Source organism: Mesocricetus auratus, unplaced genomic scaffold (assembly GCF_017639785.1).
Source record: "Mesocricetus auratus isolate SY011 unplaced genomic scaffold, BCM_Maur_2.0 Super-Scaffold_100019, whole genome shotgun sequence".
NCBI classification, from domain to species: domain Eukaryota; kingdom Metazoa; phylum Chordata; class Mammalia; order Rodentia; family Cricetidae; genus Mesocricetus; species Mesocricetus auratus.
This window is the reverse complement of record NW_024429200.1, coordinates 37,387,007-37,407,021: the sequence shown is the minus strand read 5'-3', so window position 1 is coordinate 37,407,021 and position 20,015 is coordinate 37,387,007. Positions and strand designations below refer to the sequence as shown.

General features: G+C 38.1%; 1 protein-coding gene across 1 annotated transcript in view; it reads left to right on the top strand.

Moving 5' to 3' along the window:
* The window catches only part of Grm3 (glutamate metabotropic receptor 3), a 216,273-nt gene that overhangs the window by 111,804 nt on the left and 84,454 nt on the right, over positions 1-20,015 (top strand). Inside the window, exon 2 of the mRNA XM_005083586.4 lies at positions 5,261-5,872. Coding sequence (XP_005083643.1) covers positions 5,405-5,872 — 468 coding nt within the window. The 5' untranslated portion in view covers positions 5,261-5,404. The remainder of the gene's footprint in view (positions 1-5,260; positions 5,873-20,015) is intronic.

Below are 20,015 nucleotides of genomic sequence, written 5' to 3'. Positions count from 1 at the left end.
TAGCTTGACTAGACAGATATTGTTCAGTGAGAGACTCTGCCTTAATAAATAAAGTAAATAGACAGGACAAAGACACTGGGCTTCAACTTCAAGCCTTCACATGCACACCATCATATATATACATATAAACAATAAAATAAAAAATAAACATTTAAATGAAACAAAACAATGCAAAACTCTCAAGATAAACCTAGTAGATAATATATGGGAACTCACCAAATGAGGAACTCCTTACCACTGTTGTAAGACAACAAAGGGAGACAATTTAGATCACTGGTTCTCAACCTGTGAATGGAGACCTTTTTGGCAAACTTCTATCTCCAAAAGTATTTACCTTACAATTCAAAACAGCAGCAAAATTACATTAATGGAGTAGTGAAGAAAACAATTTTACGGTGGTGGGGTCTGGTCACCACAAGATCCATATTAAAGTATTGCAGCATTAGAAAGGTTGAGAGCCACTGGTTTAGACCTTCTCAAAACAGATGCTATGACAGAGCTACCCAAGAAAAACAACTAAGGGAGGAAAATGTATTTTTTCATAGTCTTAGAGGTTTCAATCCAAGGTCGCCGGTCTCTGGTGCCATTAAATCCGTATATGCTGAGGGACAAGCATCCTGGCGGACAGAGAGCATGTCATAGAATGCTTGCAATGGCTCAATGGATTACCTAATGGCAGCAATATACTAAAACAGGGGCAGACGGAAGGACAAAACACCTTTCAAAAACATACCCCAGTGACCAACTTCTGCACATCAGACCCCACCCTCTACTTTTCCCCACCTCCCATTTTGTCATCATATTATTAATTCACCAAAGCATTATCTATTGATTAGGTCAGAACCACCAATATTCAAACACTTCCCAACAGCCCATCTGCCTATTTGCTGACAACGAAGTACCTCATAATAACTCTGTGTGGGGACAGTTCATATCTAACCATAAACGCTTCTCAGAGACATCTGGGACATTACCCTGTTTGTCTTCTTCTTTACCCCAGCACTTCACCTCAGCAAGAGAAAGGGATTTGCTCTCATATTATTATTGCGTACTCTGGTACTTAGATGCCAGTATAGCTGTGACATCGTCCTATTCTGGAAAAAATAAAAGGAAGTACAAGAACAAGAGCCCTGCCTTTTGTTGCCCAAAATCTGGCATCTGAAAAAAGAAACTGTAGCAACAATCAAATTGAGTATGTTAGGCTAACATAAACCTTTCTCTGACTTGTTGGGCAGATAGGATTTGAGCACTCTTTGAAATCCATCAGTTACTTAGGAAGGTTATTTCTGGGGGAAAAGTGAATGTGGTTTCAGGCATGGCACCTCCCAGATAAACCTTCTTCTTCCCTCTGCATAAACTACTTATTCATTGAGTCAAGGTGGGTTTCAGTTCCTACACCAACTCCCCCAGGCAAAGCCAGGGGAGAAAGGAAAATACATATTAGCATACACAGAGTTCAGAAGTGTTTTCTGCCCACGTATTCCAGGGGTCATATTCATAGCACACCTCTGAGACTGCATTAATGCAGTGATTAATAAAACATTACTGAGCAGGTTGCCTACAGAGAGGCTTGTTTATAGTTGACACATCACCCATCATCCCTGAATGGATTTAGTAGAGCTGCAGTCCTCCAGCTGCATATGAGTGTGGCTGAGCAGGGAACCTATTCGCCTAGGGACCCAGCTGCTTTCTGATTTATAATGGATAGGACCTGAGAAGAAGTGTTTGTTGCCTTTCCCACAATCTGATAAGCTGTTACACAGAGATAAATGTTTGCACTGAATTAAGCATGTCCATCTATTTTTTCAATTTTAAGTTTTAATTTCCCCTCTCAGTTTTTAGGGTTTTGCTTTAGGCAATGTTAAGTATTTATAAATTATACACAGCTATTAATCGTTATAAATTCTACTTTAAAGAAAAGGTAAATAAGAAAATACTTAGAGAGTGGGCTTAAGCATTACTTTGATTGTCACATTGTAATTGTGTTAGACTACATTATACATTACTTAAAGATGCCTATGTCATATGGCTTAAATAAAATTAGTTTGCATGAAATTACTAGTCAGCTTGTACTGATAATCTGAATATCTAAGTTTTCAATTAATATAATATCCAATTTATATAGCATAAGATAAGTCTTTTGGGTTGAATACTTAATAATGACACACTAAAGGAAACTCATGACATTATTACCTATAGAATTTTTTTAAATGATGGAGCTATTTGGCAAAATCAGAAATACCTCTCTGTTACTCTTGACATATATAAGTATACTTTTAAGAATCAAGAATATTACTTGAAAACCAAGACAACATTATTGCAATCAAATAATATATTCTAGTTTTCTAACTTGTAGTCTCCTACATATACAATAAATATTTGACCTGAGCCAATGAATATCCGAAGCTTTGAAATAGGACAATATGCATGCTGCCCTTGACCTAAAAACCTAGAAGTGTGTGTCCTCTTGTGGTTTCATAGGAATCCGACTCTATTGCTACTTCTAAATCCAAAGAAAACATCTTTGCTTGCTTGTATGTGGTTCATACACCTTTTCCAAAACGTTCAGGGCCAGACTTATTTCAGATTCTTGGGGGAAATTTTAGACTATGTACAGATTCATAAAGAAATACCTTCATGGTAGAATCCAAATCCAAACATGAATCTCATTTGTCCTTCATATACACATTATACTCATTCCTTGAGGCAACGTTTTAATTAATATTCCTGTGTTTATGCTGTAGCCCATTACATGTACTTAGGAGTATACTTGTATGCTATGTGCTGTGTCAATCCTCAAGTTACAGATACGATAGCATTTCAAATTTTTAAACAAAGAATTCTCAAACTATAAAAATTCTCAAACATTGCCTTATTTTGTACCAGTTAGCTGTAGTCTTAACATGGAAATGTGCAAAGGGGGAGAGCACCTGGTAATTAGACAGTTAATGAGATCAAAAGCATGCATTTCCTCTTTTACGCCTTTTTGCCCTTCTTTGAGTTAAAAGAGAGTAGTTTATTTGAAAATACAACTGTCATGGATGTGTGCAACCCTTCACAGATAATTTATTGAATATCTTCTGGAATATAGGCAGCATATCAAGTCCTAGATACATAAAAGTAGCGCGTGCGCGCGCACACACACACTCCCCACCTGTCAAGCAATCATGGCTGTATATGTGCCATCACCTTTAAAAGTCATGTGATGATTCCCCTGAGATGCTCTTACTTCCTCAACAGGCAATTAGGCTTTCTGCAGTCTATAAGGTCATCTTTCTTCTTTGAGGTATCAGTGTCAAACTCCCCTCACATTCAAAACCTGTCAGTATTTTTCTAAAGATACATGGTAAACCTTCTCTGAATTAATTATTCTCTCTGATTAGGCTAATAAAACCATGATTTTATAGAGCAATTCCTGTATCTTTGTTATTAGTGATAATGATGAGTGTCTTTGCCTCCTAGTGATGGCACTTACACTTCAAAGAGAATTGTACAGAAGATGAAAGGAACAAGACATTGATAAGTAACCACAATCTAAAAACAGCTCTCTGGTACCAACTTTGAAAAGAAATTATTGTTTTAAGAATTCCTGATGCACCTGTGGCAGATTGCCCACAGGCTAGAGGTTAACCTTGAACATTCCAATGGCTGATGCCATCATCACAGAAACTCCCACTTAAACAAATGAACTTAGCAAAACTCAGAAAAGTCTGTGTCTCAAGAAAACAATTCATCCTTTGCCCACATGGTGAAAGTACCAGGAAGCTGGATTTTAAAGGGCACTGCTCTCATGAGAAGGGAGAAGTGTCAGAAGAAAGTACCAGACTGACCCCATGTTGAAATTTTCACTGGATCTTTTTAGTCTTCTTAATACTTTTAAAGTCTCAAAGTCTGTGTCATATCATTTATTCCCAATGAACACATGAGGAAGGAAATATGAATTATAACTGCAATAGCAAATATTTCTTGAACAAGTTTCAGCAGGCATACCACACAGAAGTGTGGGAATTTGACCGAGAAAGGGAAGTACAAAAACAAATCAATCAGAAAAACACTTCCGTTGTTTATCCAGTGTCTATTGAGTCCCAATATCATACGTATTTGGAGGGGAGAAAATAAGAGCATTCACAAGGAAGTAATAGCAGAAGCAAGAGATGCTCATGCATATCCATCCATCCCCTAAAATGCACATAGTGTGATATTTCTGGAGCAGATTTGACAGCAATTGTGGGACAAAGTTAACAGCCATGGTAAGATGTAAGACTAGAGCACACACCAGGGACAAGATCATAGAGCCCTGAGAAACACTCCAGTTAAGAAGTCAGTTCTTAAACCAGAAGACAAGAGAAGGTTTATACAGTGGTAGAAAAACAGACCACACTATACAGTAATGAAATCTGTACATTAGAACATGTCTTCCAGGAGACACCATTCAGACTGTTAACATTTGATAATATATCTGAGAGTATGCCAGTACTGTCCAAACTTACAATCCACTGTGTAAACCCAGAACCATGATCATTGCAATCCTTGTGAGGAATTAAATACAAGGCCACAAGAGGACTTGCCTAATACTAGCTACAAGAAGCAGCCACTAGCAAACACACCTAATTTAATGATTTTTAACTTGAGAAAGGGCTTTCTTTTCCTACATCATAAAAGGGTGTTCTCGGTTCTACTGAGGCTACTGCCATGACTGTGCTACAGATGACAGGAACTCAGCATCGTGAACAGGGAGGGCTGTGGCTTCAAAGAGGGAGATTCCTCATTTCTTATGGCTAATTGAAGAGTTGAAAAAAGGGAAGTGGGCAAGATGCCCAATGGCAGATTTCTGGCTTGAGAACCTAGATACAGATATAAGAAGACATTTATTAGACACAAATTTGGGAGGGATTTGGAGGGGTGCTTGAGAGGCATGTGGTTAAAACTACTCAACAAGTACTCAGTGTTGTAGTTTGGAAATCATTCAAATGGTAGTTCAAGCCATGAACACAGGAAAGTTAACACAGAAATGGGGAACAGAAACTGAGAGGGGGCACAGTTATTATATTTGAAGCATATCCAGAAGTGAAATAAAAACATAAAGGTAGTTAAGTATTAACCAGAAGATAATAGTCGAGATGTCAATAAAGACTGACTAAAATAAGTATCAGAGTTGGTTTGTTCAATTTAGTAACCCATCAAAGGTCTTACTGAGAAACAGCTATATAATTATTGTTTTTTTAAATCATTTTTGTTCATACAACTTTTATCTCTTTAGGAATTCGGTGAAGGGCTCCTTTAGCCCAATCCTCCCTTATTTGAAGGACAGGCCAAAGATCCCACTTGGAAATGAGAGGAGAAGAATAGCAGACAACATTGGCTCCACCCCATAATATTTTCAAGAAATACAAAAACAGGATTCATGAAGATGTTGACAAGACTCCAAATTCTTATTTTAGCTTTGTTTTCAAAGGGATTTTTACTCTCTTTAGGGGAACACAACTTTATGAGGAGGGAAATTAAAATAGAAGGCGACCTTGTTTTAGGTGGCTTATTTCCTATTAATGAAAAAGGCACTGGAACTGAAGAGTGCGGGAGAATCAATGAGGACCGGGGTATCCAACGCCTGGAAGCCATGCTGTTTGCTATTGATGAAATCAACAAAGACAATTACTTACTACCAGGAGTGAAGCTGGGTGTTCACATTTTGGATACATGTTCCAGGGATACCTATGCATTAGAGCAATCACTGGAGTTTGTTAGGGCATCTTTGACTAAAGTGGATGAAGCTGAATATATGTGTCCCGATGGATCATATGCTATTCAAGAAAACATCCCACTGTTCATTGCAGGAGTCATTGGTGGTTCATACAGCAGTGTTTCCATACAGGTAAGACTAACAAATGCTACTGCAAACAGCTGTGTCTCTTCTTTTAGGTTTCTGGAGAACAGAATTAGATGGTGCTGATAATTCCATCAATGGATGATATTAACAATTTAATTTTTAGTTTATATGGGCACTTAATGGTATGTTTTAATATAGAACATTCAACCACTGAGATTTATTTTGAAGTACATTACGTAACAAAAATAAACTGCCCCCAAGTTTAGTGGCTTATCACAATTATTTATTGCTATAAAATCTAAAGATCAACTGGAGTAGATGAGTAGAGACTCAGCTATAGGTAGTTCTGCCCAGGTTGTATTCTTTTTCTTCCTGTAATCAGTGATTTAGCCTCACAGTGACTTTAGAGTGATACCAAAGATGCAACAGAATGCAAGTACAACTTCTCAAGCCCCTTCCAAACTTCTCTGTTATAATATATCTGTTACTCGGCAGAAACAACTCACAGGGGCTTGAAGTCAAGAATAAGAATTCCCACAGTACAAATGATGCAAAGGCAAAGTTATATAACATGGTCCTTATAAGTTGAATTATATTTGCACCTATCTATGCTATGAATCACAAGAAGGTATGGTATCTCTGACCTCTACTTGTCACACAATTTTTTCCTCTTTAGTTTAGAGATTAAAAATACAAAGGATTTCTCTGTGAAAGTATATTCAGAGAAGCCAAATATTTGCCAGCAATCAAAGGAGAGAGAATTTAGCATGCAACATAAATTAAATGAAAAACAGATACCTGCTCTCATAACTTCATTAGAGGAAGAAGACACATCTCAGACTCCTTCAATGCTCACTCAAAAGGCTACATAATTTTAGAACTGAAAATGTCCAAGAAGTTATCTAGCTCAATTTTCCCAATTCCCAAAAAGTTTGGCTGCAGAAAAACTCCCGATGGTAGTAGAATGAGAGCCAGACCTTAGATTGATCTTTTGCACTCTTCCGGCAACCCCACATGAACTCTATACGCTACTTGAAGTTCGATATTTTTTCTGGTGAGAGCACTAATGTCACAGTAATATGAGTCCATGATTCTAAGAGGCACCATACTCTGCTCCTACTAAATTACTATAATCAAAACCAAAGCACTGAAGGAGGTGATATGATATGTTCTTTATATGTCACAAACCCACTTAAAGAGACTCTTATTTGCATTGGCATAGCTTTATTTTCATATTCCAGATTTGTGGCACTTAAAATTCCATGTATAATTCTGTGCTGTTGTAAATGAGCTATTTCAAATTTCTTTCCTTCATCAGAGCACATAGTCATATTATGAGTAATTAGGATAATTGGTTTTTCATAAACACCCTTTAACTTTATTAGAAGGGTAGAAAATATTGCACATCTCAGAGCAGATCATGTAAATTTTGCAATTACTTTTATACTTGAGTCACAAGACGAGAAAATTTCTATTTGAATAGGAGAAAATTTAAGGTCTTTATCTGACACACTTCAGTAGTAATTGCACCAGTCAATGGTCAACATTTTTCCAAGTACTCATACCCAGTGTTGTTCTCAATAAAGGATTACATGTATGCTTTTTGGAACATTTTTCCCTGCATACTCTAAATATGTCCATAATAATGTATTATAACTATCTAACAAGCTACCTTATAAATATTTATCCTATTTGACCTTGTTATTTTTATATTATGCACTCTTTGGAAGAAGTCAGGCTAGCTTAAGGGGAAGAAAAGACATATGTACATGAAAAATCCCATATATGTTATCTAGAGAAGCTGTGTCTTCCATATCAAAATACCTGACTTGCTAGTGCATTCACTGTCATTGGGCTCAGCACCACTGTGAAGTAATAGTGATTAACTGAGGAAGTGTTCATGGGATACAGAAGTTAAGAAATGAAGATGGTCTACATGATGGAAATTGTACCAGCAAACAGGTAATCAAGCAAATATTATACAATGTGAGTGAAACAGCATCTTCACAGGCTGGTCAGAAAGGTATGACAAATTTTCATGTACAAGGAGACAAAGTTCTCACAAAAGAATAAGGATATGAGAATGTGGCCGAAATAGCTCAGTTGGGAGAGCATTAGACTGAAGAATAAGGGATGAGCTAGAGAGGAAATGGCAGGGCACAGACTCTGTTCTTTCTAGGAATTTAAAACACTCCTGTACATTAGTAAAAAAAACCCACTTCTAGAGATATAAGTTCCCTGAGTATCATTCATGTGGGCCAACCTCTGTGTCCATGACTACTGTGGTCATACATCCTGGTGAGTGGTGACTGTGGTGACAACGTGAAGCTGATTGTACTACTCTAAATCTTTAAATACGAGGACTTCCTGAATAGGCACTGAAAGTTTGAACTAAAAAACAATGAAACTAAGTAGAAATAAATGAGCAAAAATCCAGCACATAGTTTTAAGTGCCTACTATCTAATTATAGCACTCAAGCTCAGATCAGAGCCCAGAGTTCCATGTTGAAAAACATGCTACCGATAAATGATTTTAAAAAGTGACATTCTGTGTCTTCCCTTCTGTGGTCTCCTCAGATGTTTAGATAGTGTAATGTTCCTGTCTTGGTGGGCTCTATACTTGTGTGACAGAGGGACATGTTAGAGACACCTTATAAAAATTAAACCAGACTAGGAGTCAGGCAAAGTCCTGTCCCTCAAGGTGACTTCTGCCAGCTAAGCCCCAACTCCTGAAGGTCCACAGCCTCCTCCAACATCACCAGCTGGGCAACAAGCTTTCAAAACTCAAACCTGTGAGGGATAGTTCCAATTCAAACCTTAACAGGTCCCCCATTTGACCTGAATGACTTTATTGTCCAAATGGCTTCAAAGGGGATTTCTTCCCCAGCTTCATGATCTCAGTAATGGAGAACCTCCTGTGATGTTAGCTCTTATCGTTAGGCAGAATTGTTGAAAAATACATGGAATGCAGGATTCCTAATGACTTGTTGGGTTAAGCCGTATCCCCACCAATGAAGACCTGGATAATTATTCTCCCAATATGCTCATTAAGGACACAGAGCTACAGTCCCTTTATAAAGCAGCCAAATTGATTTCTTAATCCAGTCATCAATGAACTCAGGCATCCAAATACTTCTACATGAGCAAATATTCTTGGGGGATCTATCCACACCCTCCAATGAGCAGGTCTCTTTTCAAGCATTGTGAAGACTGTCTCACTGTCCTCTATAAGCCTACAAGCGACTCACTTCAGGGAATAGTGTTTCAAGAAGAGATTCGGGTCGATTGCCTTCAGCTAGGCAATTGTCTTTATGGCACTTACTTAGGAACAGTGTTTATGCTTGTGCTTTTTCAAATGAGCTACAGTTAGCTACTGAGATGCCCAGCCAAAATGTTCTTGCTTCAAATGTTTCTAAAAGGTTAGAAGACACACTGTTTCCTTGGGTAATCGTTAACTGTTTGGAACATCTTTTACCTGGCGTGACAGGTGGAAGATGACCTGGTTAGTGCTTTGCCCCTGAATGCTAAAGGAACCTCAGAAAAATTGAGATTTGCGATAAATAGCCTCTAAAAGTTGAGCACTTAGAAAGGGAAAATTTTTGACTTGAAATAATGTGTGATGCTGCTATCATCAACATCACACAATATGAAGGGCCCAAAAATAATGATGAGCAAAAAAAGAATAGAGTGGAAAAAGAGAAAGATTTTTTGTTTCATTTAAACAGATAAGCTGTTTTACTACACCCTTGGTGAGATGCTTTCTTATTTACTAGTGGGTCATATCTATAGACTTTCATATACACAATGCTGTTCTAATTTTATACTGAAACTATAATGTCCTTACCCATAGTCAGACGTGTTATCCATTGCACCACTGGCCCTGCACGTTATAATGTCCTTACCAAATCCTACTCTTTGATCCTCAGCTGAAATTCTGTCCTCACTGAGCTCTGAAATTCTGTTCCTAAGCTCCCTTCTTAATTCCTTCAGTTCTAGTTCATTAAATGATTTGTTCATTTACATTTCTATTAAGGAATCACCTGTATTTCTCTTTGTGCTGCCAGCACCTGAAATAAGCTCACTGCAAGACAGGGTGTAAATGTGCTCAACAAATTCCAAGAATTAACATGAAATCCTGTTACACCCCCAAAACATGGAAAACTTCGAAATGGGTTTTGGATTAGGGTCACCACCCTATGTTGGATCATTCTGCATGCTCATGGGTAAGAACTGAGTGTGTTCCTTAAGTGGAAAACTGAGTATCATATACAAGACTGAGGAACATGTGACCACCGTCTTCATGGTGGCCTCAAGATGCCTTCATCTGAGAGCTTCTTGCAGGCTTCCATGCCATTAACTCTCAGACAGACAAACCCAAGACGACACCCATCTGGATAACTGAAACCATGGCAGGTAAGACGAGAGGCCCATCCTGGCTTTCATCTGGCTGTGTGTGATCCTTCCACAGAAAGATTATATACAAAACCGGGCCTGGTGATAGAAACCTGTAATTTCAGAGGCAGAGACAAAAGAACTGCAAAGTTAAGGCCAGACTGAATTACAGAATGACTACAAGGCTAGCCTGAGCAAATTAGCAAGAGCCTATAAGAAAATTGAACACAAACAAACAAGCTGCAGATACAGCTCTATAGCAGAAGTGTTGTGTAGCAGGCATCAGGCCATATATGCATACATAAAGACAGCCTCTTAAATGGCAGGCACTGCAATACTATTTAGCTGTCACAAGGAAAAGGGGAGACAAAGGACAGCACTCAAATTTGTTTACTAATTTATTAGTAGAAAAACTAAGGAGATAGCTGCATTTAATGAGTTTAATATCGCAACTATGTTTATGGCAGGAAACAGATAAATGTTCATTGTGTCTCTTTAGAAAATATTCAACACAGTGATTAAAATTCTGAGTGCAACCTAAGAGTTATTTAACCCCTCACATCTAAGATGGTGACATCAGTAGTACTTGGCTCAGGGGGTTCATTTTTACAGGCTGTTCATTTTTGTTGTTGTTTTGTTTCCTTCAATAACTCTAGTCCATTCAAGAGGAACCAAGATACCAAAAGATGGCACCAAGTTCAAATTCCTCTAAGTTTAGGATAGTCTACCTTTTTCATCCAATGCTTAGCTCATCATTTCCTCTCACGGTCTAGGCTCTAGAAACCTACTCTTCAAAAGCTGTCTCAGATAGAATCACTACATTTCCTCCTCAGTATTCCCATTCCAGAACAACCTCATGAGGCTGAATGTTTTGAAATCATCTATTGCTCTCGCTTGGCTTTACAAAAGACAGGGCAATGCTGTTCAGGGCCTTTATCACAGGAAAGGAGGCACCAGCAATAGCAGTTAAAGGTGCTTTTGCTAACATTGCTTCATTGTAGAATCCTCTCACCAGAGGTAATTACCTAAGATACACTGTATTTCCCTTTGCTTTAGGTTAATTTGTTCCTTAATTAATTCCCCTTCTGGTCTGTATTTATTAGGAAACTACTTTAGTGAGAGACAAGAGGCCGCCATGCCGACCACTATACATAGGGTATGAATTTACAGGGAAAGAATATCTTTGGCTTCGAAGCATGTTTAAACTACAGATCTCAGTCTATGATGTACATTGTGGGATGAAAAGCAAAAAGGACAGACATTCCTAAAATATTAGCAAATGTTTTGTGAGTACAGATTACTAATTAAACTAGTTGAAACAAGACTCCTGATACATTTAGCTAAATCTAAGAAATGACTGTTTTAATGACACAGTTTCCTTTCCAGATTACCATTAAATATGCCCCTTTCAGTGAATCAATATGCACAAGCTTCAGTATTTTAATATAGAAAGAGCCAATCCTTAGCAATTTCTCATGATGAAGTCCATTGATGTAATATCATAGAAGTGATTTTTTCTAATCCTTTGCGAAGAGCAGGTGAGAACTAGCAGTGTTTTTCCAATTAGTGACTTGGGGGATTTAAGCACAATGTCCCCCAAACACCTGCAGTCAAACTCTGAGCAAACACTGATGCTCCAGGCTGTGAATCAGTGGGACTTCAAACACTAAAATTATAATGTCGCTATTTTTGACACCACCACCTGGCATGTTATGGAAATCCCTCTGTTACTAGTGACAAAGTCTTAATTCTTGCCAGCTCTTTGACTTCATACCCAACATTGGGAATTATACCACAGGAAAAAAATACAATAGCAACAATACTTTCAAAAATGATGGTCTAAATATAGATCAGATTTTTTTTGCCAAGTGGTCAGAAGAGCAAAACATCCTGAGATATTTGCAACCAATTATTACAGTTGAATAGGCCAGGTGTGCATCCCAGGGACTAGGCAACGCGCCTGACATTTGGGTATATGTCATCTGAATCCCAGTGATCCTCCATGGAATACAACTGGGAAACTGAACTCTCTCAAGGTAGAAAACATGTAATAGAACACATGATACACAGTTTGTGGCATTTTTCTATAAAAGGCGAGGTTTTATTGGCAATTTAAATAGATACTTGAATTAATCACACACTGCCTTCATTTATAAAGTAGTTTTAAAATATATCATTGTATCAAATTTGAAACAACATAGCAATTATGGTAAGTTGTGTTACCCAGTGAGCTTCAGCTGGGAGAGTGGGTTATTTAACACTTTTGACAACTAGCTCACAGTAAGGAAAGTCTTGACTTATCTCTTTTGAGTTGCTCCTGGGAAGTAACTTTTATTTTAAAGTTCTTCAGCCTTCCCACAGTTTCCAACAACCTACTTCCTTCCAAGATAGTAACCAACCAATGACATAACCCAAAGAATAGGTTTTTGAATAACTGCTACCAACCAATTGAAATAAGCTTTAGAGAAGCTAAGTTCTTTCTCTAAAACCTTAATCTTGATGCTTCATTAAATTCTTCAGAATTCCTGGAATTACATACTTTCTGGCGTTCAAGCATTCAGTCTACATCAGAACAAGTATCTGTTCATGTGAGGGCCTTGGCCTACTGAATTTCAAGTTGGATTCCATCCACTGTAATAATTTTTAAAACTTTTTCACATCATTCCTACACTTACATTTTTTAGTTTTTACATCATAAATAGCATAGATCAAAATATCCATAATTTCCTATAAAACCTTTGGCTATCCAATGACTATCTTTACCACCTCCTGTTCCTTTGAGGCCCTGGCCCTCTGGTGACCTATCTGATAGGAATAAAGCAACAGCAACTCTTCCACTATTTGATCTCTCTTCTACCTAAAGGCCCCATTACTCCCATCTCTTCCTGGGAAACTCAAGCTTACTGTTCAAGTTTACCCTTAAATATTATGACCTTCCTTGTCTCATCTGAGTTCTTCTGTGGTCTGTGCCTCATGTTTGTATCTCAGAATGTGATCCATGCTTAGTTTTTCTTTATCACCTACAAGAGTATAACTTCCTTGGGCAGTGAGAATGTAGGTGTAACCATTTTCAGAAAATTCTAAATTTTAGAAACGTGCCTTGAATAGACATCATCTTTACCACCTTTAAAGTTTTCTACATTAGGCAAGTCAGGAAATGAAGTACTTCCCATATATATTTATTTTATCCCTACATAACTTCATAAATCTAAGAATTACTATTATCCCCTTTTTACAAATGATGAAACTGATGCCTTAAGAATTAAACAATGCTGCTGAAGTTCATGCAGCTACAGAAAGCAGTATGTAGGATCAGAATGCTGGTCCAGTCCTGGGTACTGAACCACACTACACAGTCTGCTTCTTTTGTGCCTGACAGCTTTGCTCAAATGGTAGCTACTTACAAAAACACCAGGGTATCATCCTCAAATCACCAGAGTTCTCACTTCTGGTTAGAAACCAGAAATGCTAAGAATGCCTCTTTGTTAATGATCATATCTTTGTCATATCATTGCTATACAAGTAACTTCAGGGCTTCAGAAAAGCATAGCTTAGATTAACTTGTGATTCCATTAAATCTTTAAGAGACAGTTCCCCAAATCAATGCACTAAAGGTGTTCAGCACCCTGGGAGTGCATTTGTTAGTATAGCTGTTCAACATAATTGTTATGTAAGACACCACAGTCCCCCTTGTTACTGTATGGAATCCAAACCAGTTAAGTTTCATGGTTTCTCTTGAAAAGTAACTCGTGGAGAAAAGAGGGGCAGTCAAAGAAACATATTCAATGATTCTGTGGGTAATATGGCTTCTCTTTTATTATATAACTACCTGTTAAGTCTAAGTGGGAAATAATTCTGTGAAGATAAAGGAACAAGACAGACACTTCTGTGTGGAGTAGCATTGTCACAGTAGATGTCTGTCTTCTGAAATAATAGGACTCAAGGAATCCTTCTTGACCTAAAGATCTCTTCAGTCTGATCAATAAGCCATGAGACTGGGAAAACAGATATACTTCCCGACTCATCATTCCCTTGATTTCAGATGAGGAAAGTGAAAGCATGTGATGATTCTGATTGTAGACCTCAGGTGGAAAGTGTGATGACTTCTGAAGAAACTAAACGAGAAATAAAGATAGTTGAGGACTATCTTTAAGGGTCTTTTTCTTGAGATTTTCATGGACTGATATTGGGACTATGTCAAGATGGAAAACAGCAAGAAGAATCTTTGACTCATATATTTTCGGAGTCCCTAGAATGCAAGCATGGGTGACTCTTACATATTATACTGAGCAAACTGGCATTCATTATACTATTATCATATTACATGATTTCCCAAATTCAAATCAACCCTGGCCTTTTTATACTTTTTTAATGAAAAAAATGTTTCCAGATGTGCTGCAGATAGTGTGGCCAAAGAAAAAAGTGACTAATTCTTTTTGCAATAGCAGTATGATTGGCACCATTTATGGGCAGCTAACTCATGTGATGTGAACAGCTTGAATTCCTCAGGCAGTTTCTCAACTACAAGCCACCTCCAGTTCCAGTTTAAAATACAAGCCAATCTTGTCTTTTGCACAGCTAATAGTTTAATTTGATCTGCCTGAAAAGGAGGAGCACTGGGGTTTCTTAACCTTCCAACTTCTAGAATTTCTTCACCTGGCTACTGGGCTGAGAGCTGGCAGGTGGTTCAAAGGGCAGCCCTCGGTGGTTCTCTTCAGGCTTATCTATAAGCATTTAATTAACAGAACTAAATAAAACCTCCAGCTCTGCATGTGTTACACAACAATTAAAGGTGTCGTCTTATTCTTAGTAAACAGCCCCAGACAGAGATGGACTGAACAGCATAAGACAGGACTCCAGACTCCAGCGACAGCAGCAGTGCCTTCTTGTTCAAATGTATGTAGTTCAGCCCCACAAATAGCATTTTCCTTGGAAGAGTTTGGTGCCTCTTTCCATCTGGAATTTTTGTAACTCAGCGTAGGTCCACAGAAAAGCCAGTTGCTGCTTCCCTCTTATATATCAGACCAGATTCGGAAGCCTGTGAAAGCTCTGAAAATAATTCCCATGGAAGAAAATCACATTAGTGGGTATGTATTTATACTAGACTCTAAAATTGCATGGCCTTTGGGCTTTTTTTCTTTGTTTCATTTTTTTCAAAATAGCATTGTGTCAGAAGAAGCTCATGTGTGACTTATCAGGGAGAATCTGGGCAATAGGAATGACCACAAGCATTGACACGTGTGCCACAGGTGACTCAGAAGATTTCCAGTTGACATCCTCTTTTTCCATAGCCTGAAAAGAATGGTAGACACCCTGTGTCTTTCCCAGAGTTCACCTTCTATTGTTCTTCACAATCAGAGTATCACCAAAATAAAAGCCGCCATCTAGAACTAAAAGAAAAGAACTTCTGGCACTGACAGCTGTCACGAGATGTAACTTCCAAATAAAAGCTTGTACATTTTTATTTCTCAAATCAAAAATAAATGTCAATAAATTTGTGACTTACTAGGCTACACCGAAACATAATTCCTCATCCTGGATAAATTCAAGCACCACCAAAAAATGTATGCTGCAAAGTAACATTGGATATAGAACTTACATGAGCTGGGCGGTGGTGGCTCACACCTTTAGTCCCAGCACTCCGGAGGCAGAGGCAGAAGGATCTCTGGAGTTTGAGCCCAGCCTGGTCTGCAGAGTGAGTTCCAGGACAGGCTCCAAAACTACACAGAGAAACCCTGTATCGAAAACCAAAACCAAGACAAAAAACTAATGTGAGTCAGCTGGATGGGCCAGAGAACAAGGATATTTGTCACCACCAAACCTACCAACCGGAGTTTGGTCCTCAAGATCTACATGATCTCACGCTGTGGCATTTGTGAACCCATGCCTGTGGGAGTATATGAGCATGCTCTATACTCCCTAAATACATAGGTGTAAAACAGCAATTTACATTGCGTGTGGAAAGCTTTCTGATACAGACGAATGTTTGGATAGTAGTATCATTCCACAATTAGAACTGGTTATAGGAAAAAATTATTTATTCCCTAAGCAAGAATAATAAATGAATAATTGATGTGCCTGCTTAGATATCTGTGCTCAATGAAGTTGTCACTAGAGAAACCTCACCTTTCCTGAAGACCTTAGGATCAACCCGTTCTGTCTAAACATCAAGTATATGTTTACTTGAGGGCAACTTAAGTATATATGATTTGATTAATCAAACTTCATGATAAAGCCCTCAATTTGTTGTATAGGCTTTAGGCAACTGATACAGTGACAAACCAAACTGATGTAGAATCAGACTCCTTTTGTCTGTCCATAAAGACATAATTCAGGGAAACTGATTTTAATGGTATGAAAATCCAGGCTGCAGATCCCTAAAGGTCTAAATAAATTCCCTATGTATCACTTTACTGTAATAAAAACTGAATACAATTAGTGGAGAATTTACACTGCCCATCAAATTGTTTATTGGAAGTATGTATACAGTGTTCTCTGAATCTAGCCTTTGCCTCCTCCCATAGATGCCTATTTTCAGTCTTGGAAAAGGTGATATGGTAGGGCAGGAAATTACTCAATCATTCATCAGTTAATTCAGCTAACAAACATATTGGAGCACACCAAGCTCTAAGAGGCATTGAGGACATACCGTCGTGTATTAACAATGCACATTTCCTGCCCCAAAGGTTTAGCAAATAACATAGAACTTGCTACGTGTTTCATTTGTGATATTTATATGTTGAAGATCTCATCCTCCAGGAAGAAACTTTCCAGTAGATTTTAGGAAAAATAATTTTTAATCACGGTAGATGGCCAGTCCACAAATAGCTGTTTATTGGCCACTGCAAAGCATAGTCAGATAATTTAAAGGAATGCTTTGGCTCACAAGGAATGATTGCTCATGCTCCTGAAATAAAGGACTTTAGGGGCTCAGAGAAAAAAATGGACAAACACAGTATCTTACATCACCCCAGCACTGAATTGAGAACTATGCACAATGAGCATGGAGGCACAGAAGGAACTGGGTCAATCTGGGATGATAGAGTGAGAGGTCTCAGATTTTCCCAGGATCAAATCTAACATCTAACACCTTTTTAACACACTGTGCCTCAGTTCTTCAACATACGCAATGGGATAATGGCCTTCATAAAATTATTGTGAGGATTGAAAGATCATATATCACCACAACAAAGGCCAGGATGGCATAAAACCCTAAAGGTGCAGTAGTGTCAGGCATGCCTCAGCAGTAAATAACAGCTCTCTAACTGACTTGAGGCCCACTGAACAAAAGGGAAACCTAGCCCGGATGAGTGAACTCATGGATCTTGGAGGAGAACCTACAACCACTACTTTACTAAACCTGCATAATCCTTGATTGCGTTCTGAAGGGTAGTCCTTATACACATAGATACGTATATTCCTCACCCATATCAAAGACTCTTTGCAACAGACCAGTACAAAAAACAAACAAACAAACAAAAAACCCACGACAATTCAAAATGCAGTCATTTTGTTCCAGTGGATACATCTACAAAACATTCCCACAACAAAGACTTAGGGCACTTTGTGGAAGACTCTAAGAGCCAGAGGACCAAGGAGTTTGCTGTGAGATTCTGGTTCCTGGTAATGTCAGAAGCTACATCCATAAAGTCTCACTCACCAACAAGATTGCCCAAACATGAGCTGAAGAAAGGCAATAACAGATGTTGCAAAGTGGATGGGGCAAAGCCTCCAAGGCCTCAACTCTACACAAAGAACTACAAGCAACTAAGGAATGCTGAAAGGAGGAAAACTAGTCTTCCCTGGGATGATCACACAAATGAGTTAAATGTACACATAAGTAACATTATTCAGACTGAGCAGGCTCTATTTAGAAATACACATACATATACATATATGGGCCATGAATTTGAAAGAGAGCAAGGAAGGGTGTATGGAACGGTTTCAAGGGAGTTTCAAAAGTGAAAAAGAAAAAGAGATAATGCGTCTGTAATAGGACAAGAGCTGGGACAAAATGTCAGGACTGAAACGTATTACTTTTCCAAAACTGATTGTTTGAGAACGGGAACCTAGAGACTAGGAAGACTAGAATGGCTCTCTGACCACCTCTGACAAACTCAGAAGTGAGCCTGAAGCAAACAAAACACTCACTCTTCCATCTTTGGCACATTAGCCTTCCCAGGATTAAGCACATGTGAACTGCAACCTTCAACTTTTATTTTTTACTTTTATTTTCCCCAGTTTTCATTACAAAGAAAGATTGATCTGTCTCATTTAAGTTTAAAACCAGAAACTTACATCTCAGGTGATAAAATATCTCCTTGTTTGCAGAAAGGTAGCCTTGTCCTCTGCAGAGTAGGCACCACCTTGGCTTTTCTGTGTGTTGGCTGAGTACATTTTTTAAGTCACTTGCCCTTATGAGTGTCAGTCTCTTTGCCTAAAAGATAGAAGTTAAGGTCACCTTTGTAATTCCTTCAAGCTCTAAAACTGCAATGATCTTGACGATTACTTTTATTTTTCCAACAGCATTTATGAAAAATTTAATCTTACTTAGCTACTATGCACACAATTTATTCCAAGTTGCTCTCAAGCTTGGCAGGGTGATGCATACTCAGAATACCACCACACATCAGGCTGAGGCTGAAGGATAATTCATTCAAAGACAGCCTGGTGACATAGTAATTTGGAGTTCAGTTTGACATAGACAGTGAGGCCATGCACAGAAAGAAAATGCTTTGAATATATTTTTAAAATTTGCCTTGTATATATTTAATTTGTGATCCAACTTCTTACACTTTTCCTTTTTCACAAGACACCAAGTAGTATCATTAATGTTTTGTTGAAGCCATGGTCCTACATGGTCTTCAATGGTCCTCCAGACTACAATTCTTCTTCAAATGATCCAGCTAATGCTGAAAGTAAAATGCACCCTTACTGAGCCCATCCTGACACCTAATAATTGCTCCATTCATTTCTAATAGTCTGTGTCATATTTCTTCAAAAACGGGGAACTAGAAAATCACCAAAACCATGCCTACGGATTTATGCCTAGTCTTCCTTTATGTTTCCTTGATATGCCCAACTTCCTATTCTATCACCCTTTGGTCCTCCCACTATGGGTTTACTAAAATAATTCCATAATTTAATCTTCATATTCCAGAATTCGTTGATAGCAACAAGCACAATATGGTTTTATGAGCTTTTCTTACGTTCTGGAGAGATTTGGTGTAAGATAAATTACCCACATTATCTTTATTTGTATCACCATTTCCGCGTCAGATTTCATCCTTATTGAGAAGGAAGAAAAGGGGAATAATATTGTCATCAATTTTTAAAGACAGGATCTCTCTGTGAAGCCCATGTCAGCCTCTTGCTTCCAATTATCCTACCTCAGCCCACCCAGGTTATTTGATTACAGGCATCCATCAACATAATCAGCCATTGTCCTTTATACTTATGGAATCAACTTCTCCAGCCATTAGCTCTGTTTCTACCGACTGTGTCTTCTCCTGAAGGAGAAATCAGAGCAAAGAAAAAGCAATAACAAAATCCACTTCCATTTTCATATTCTGTTTTTTACTGTCTGCACTTATAGTTCTTGCTCAGCTTCACACCAAACACACCTATTGCCCTCATCCCTTAACCTTTACCCTCTAGAGCATCCCATCAACTAGTGGGAAAAAGGGTTATCTTATCTCTTCTGTGGAGAATATATTGTATGAATAATTTTAAGTCCTTCTTTTTCTCTTAAACTATATTACTTAAATAATTTCTACCTATTCAAAGTACAAATCTT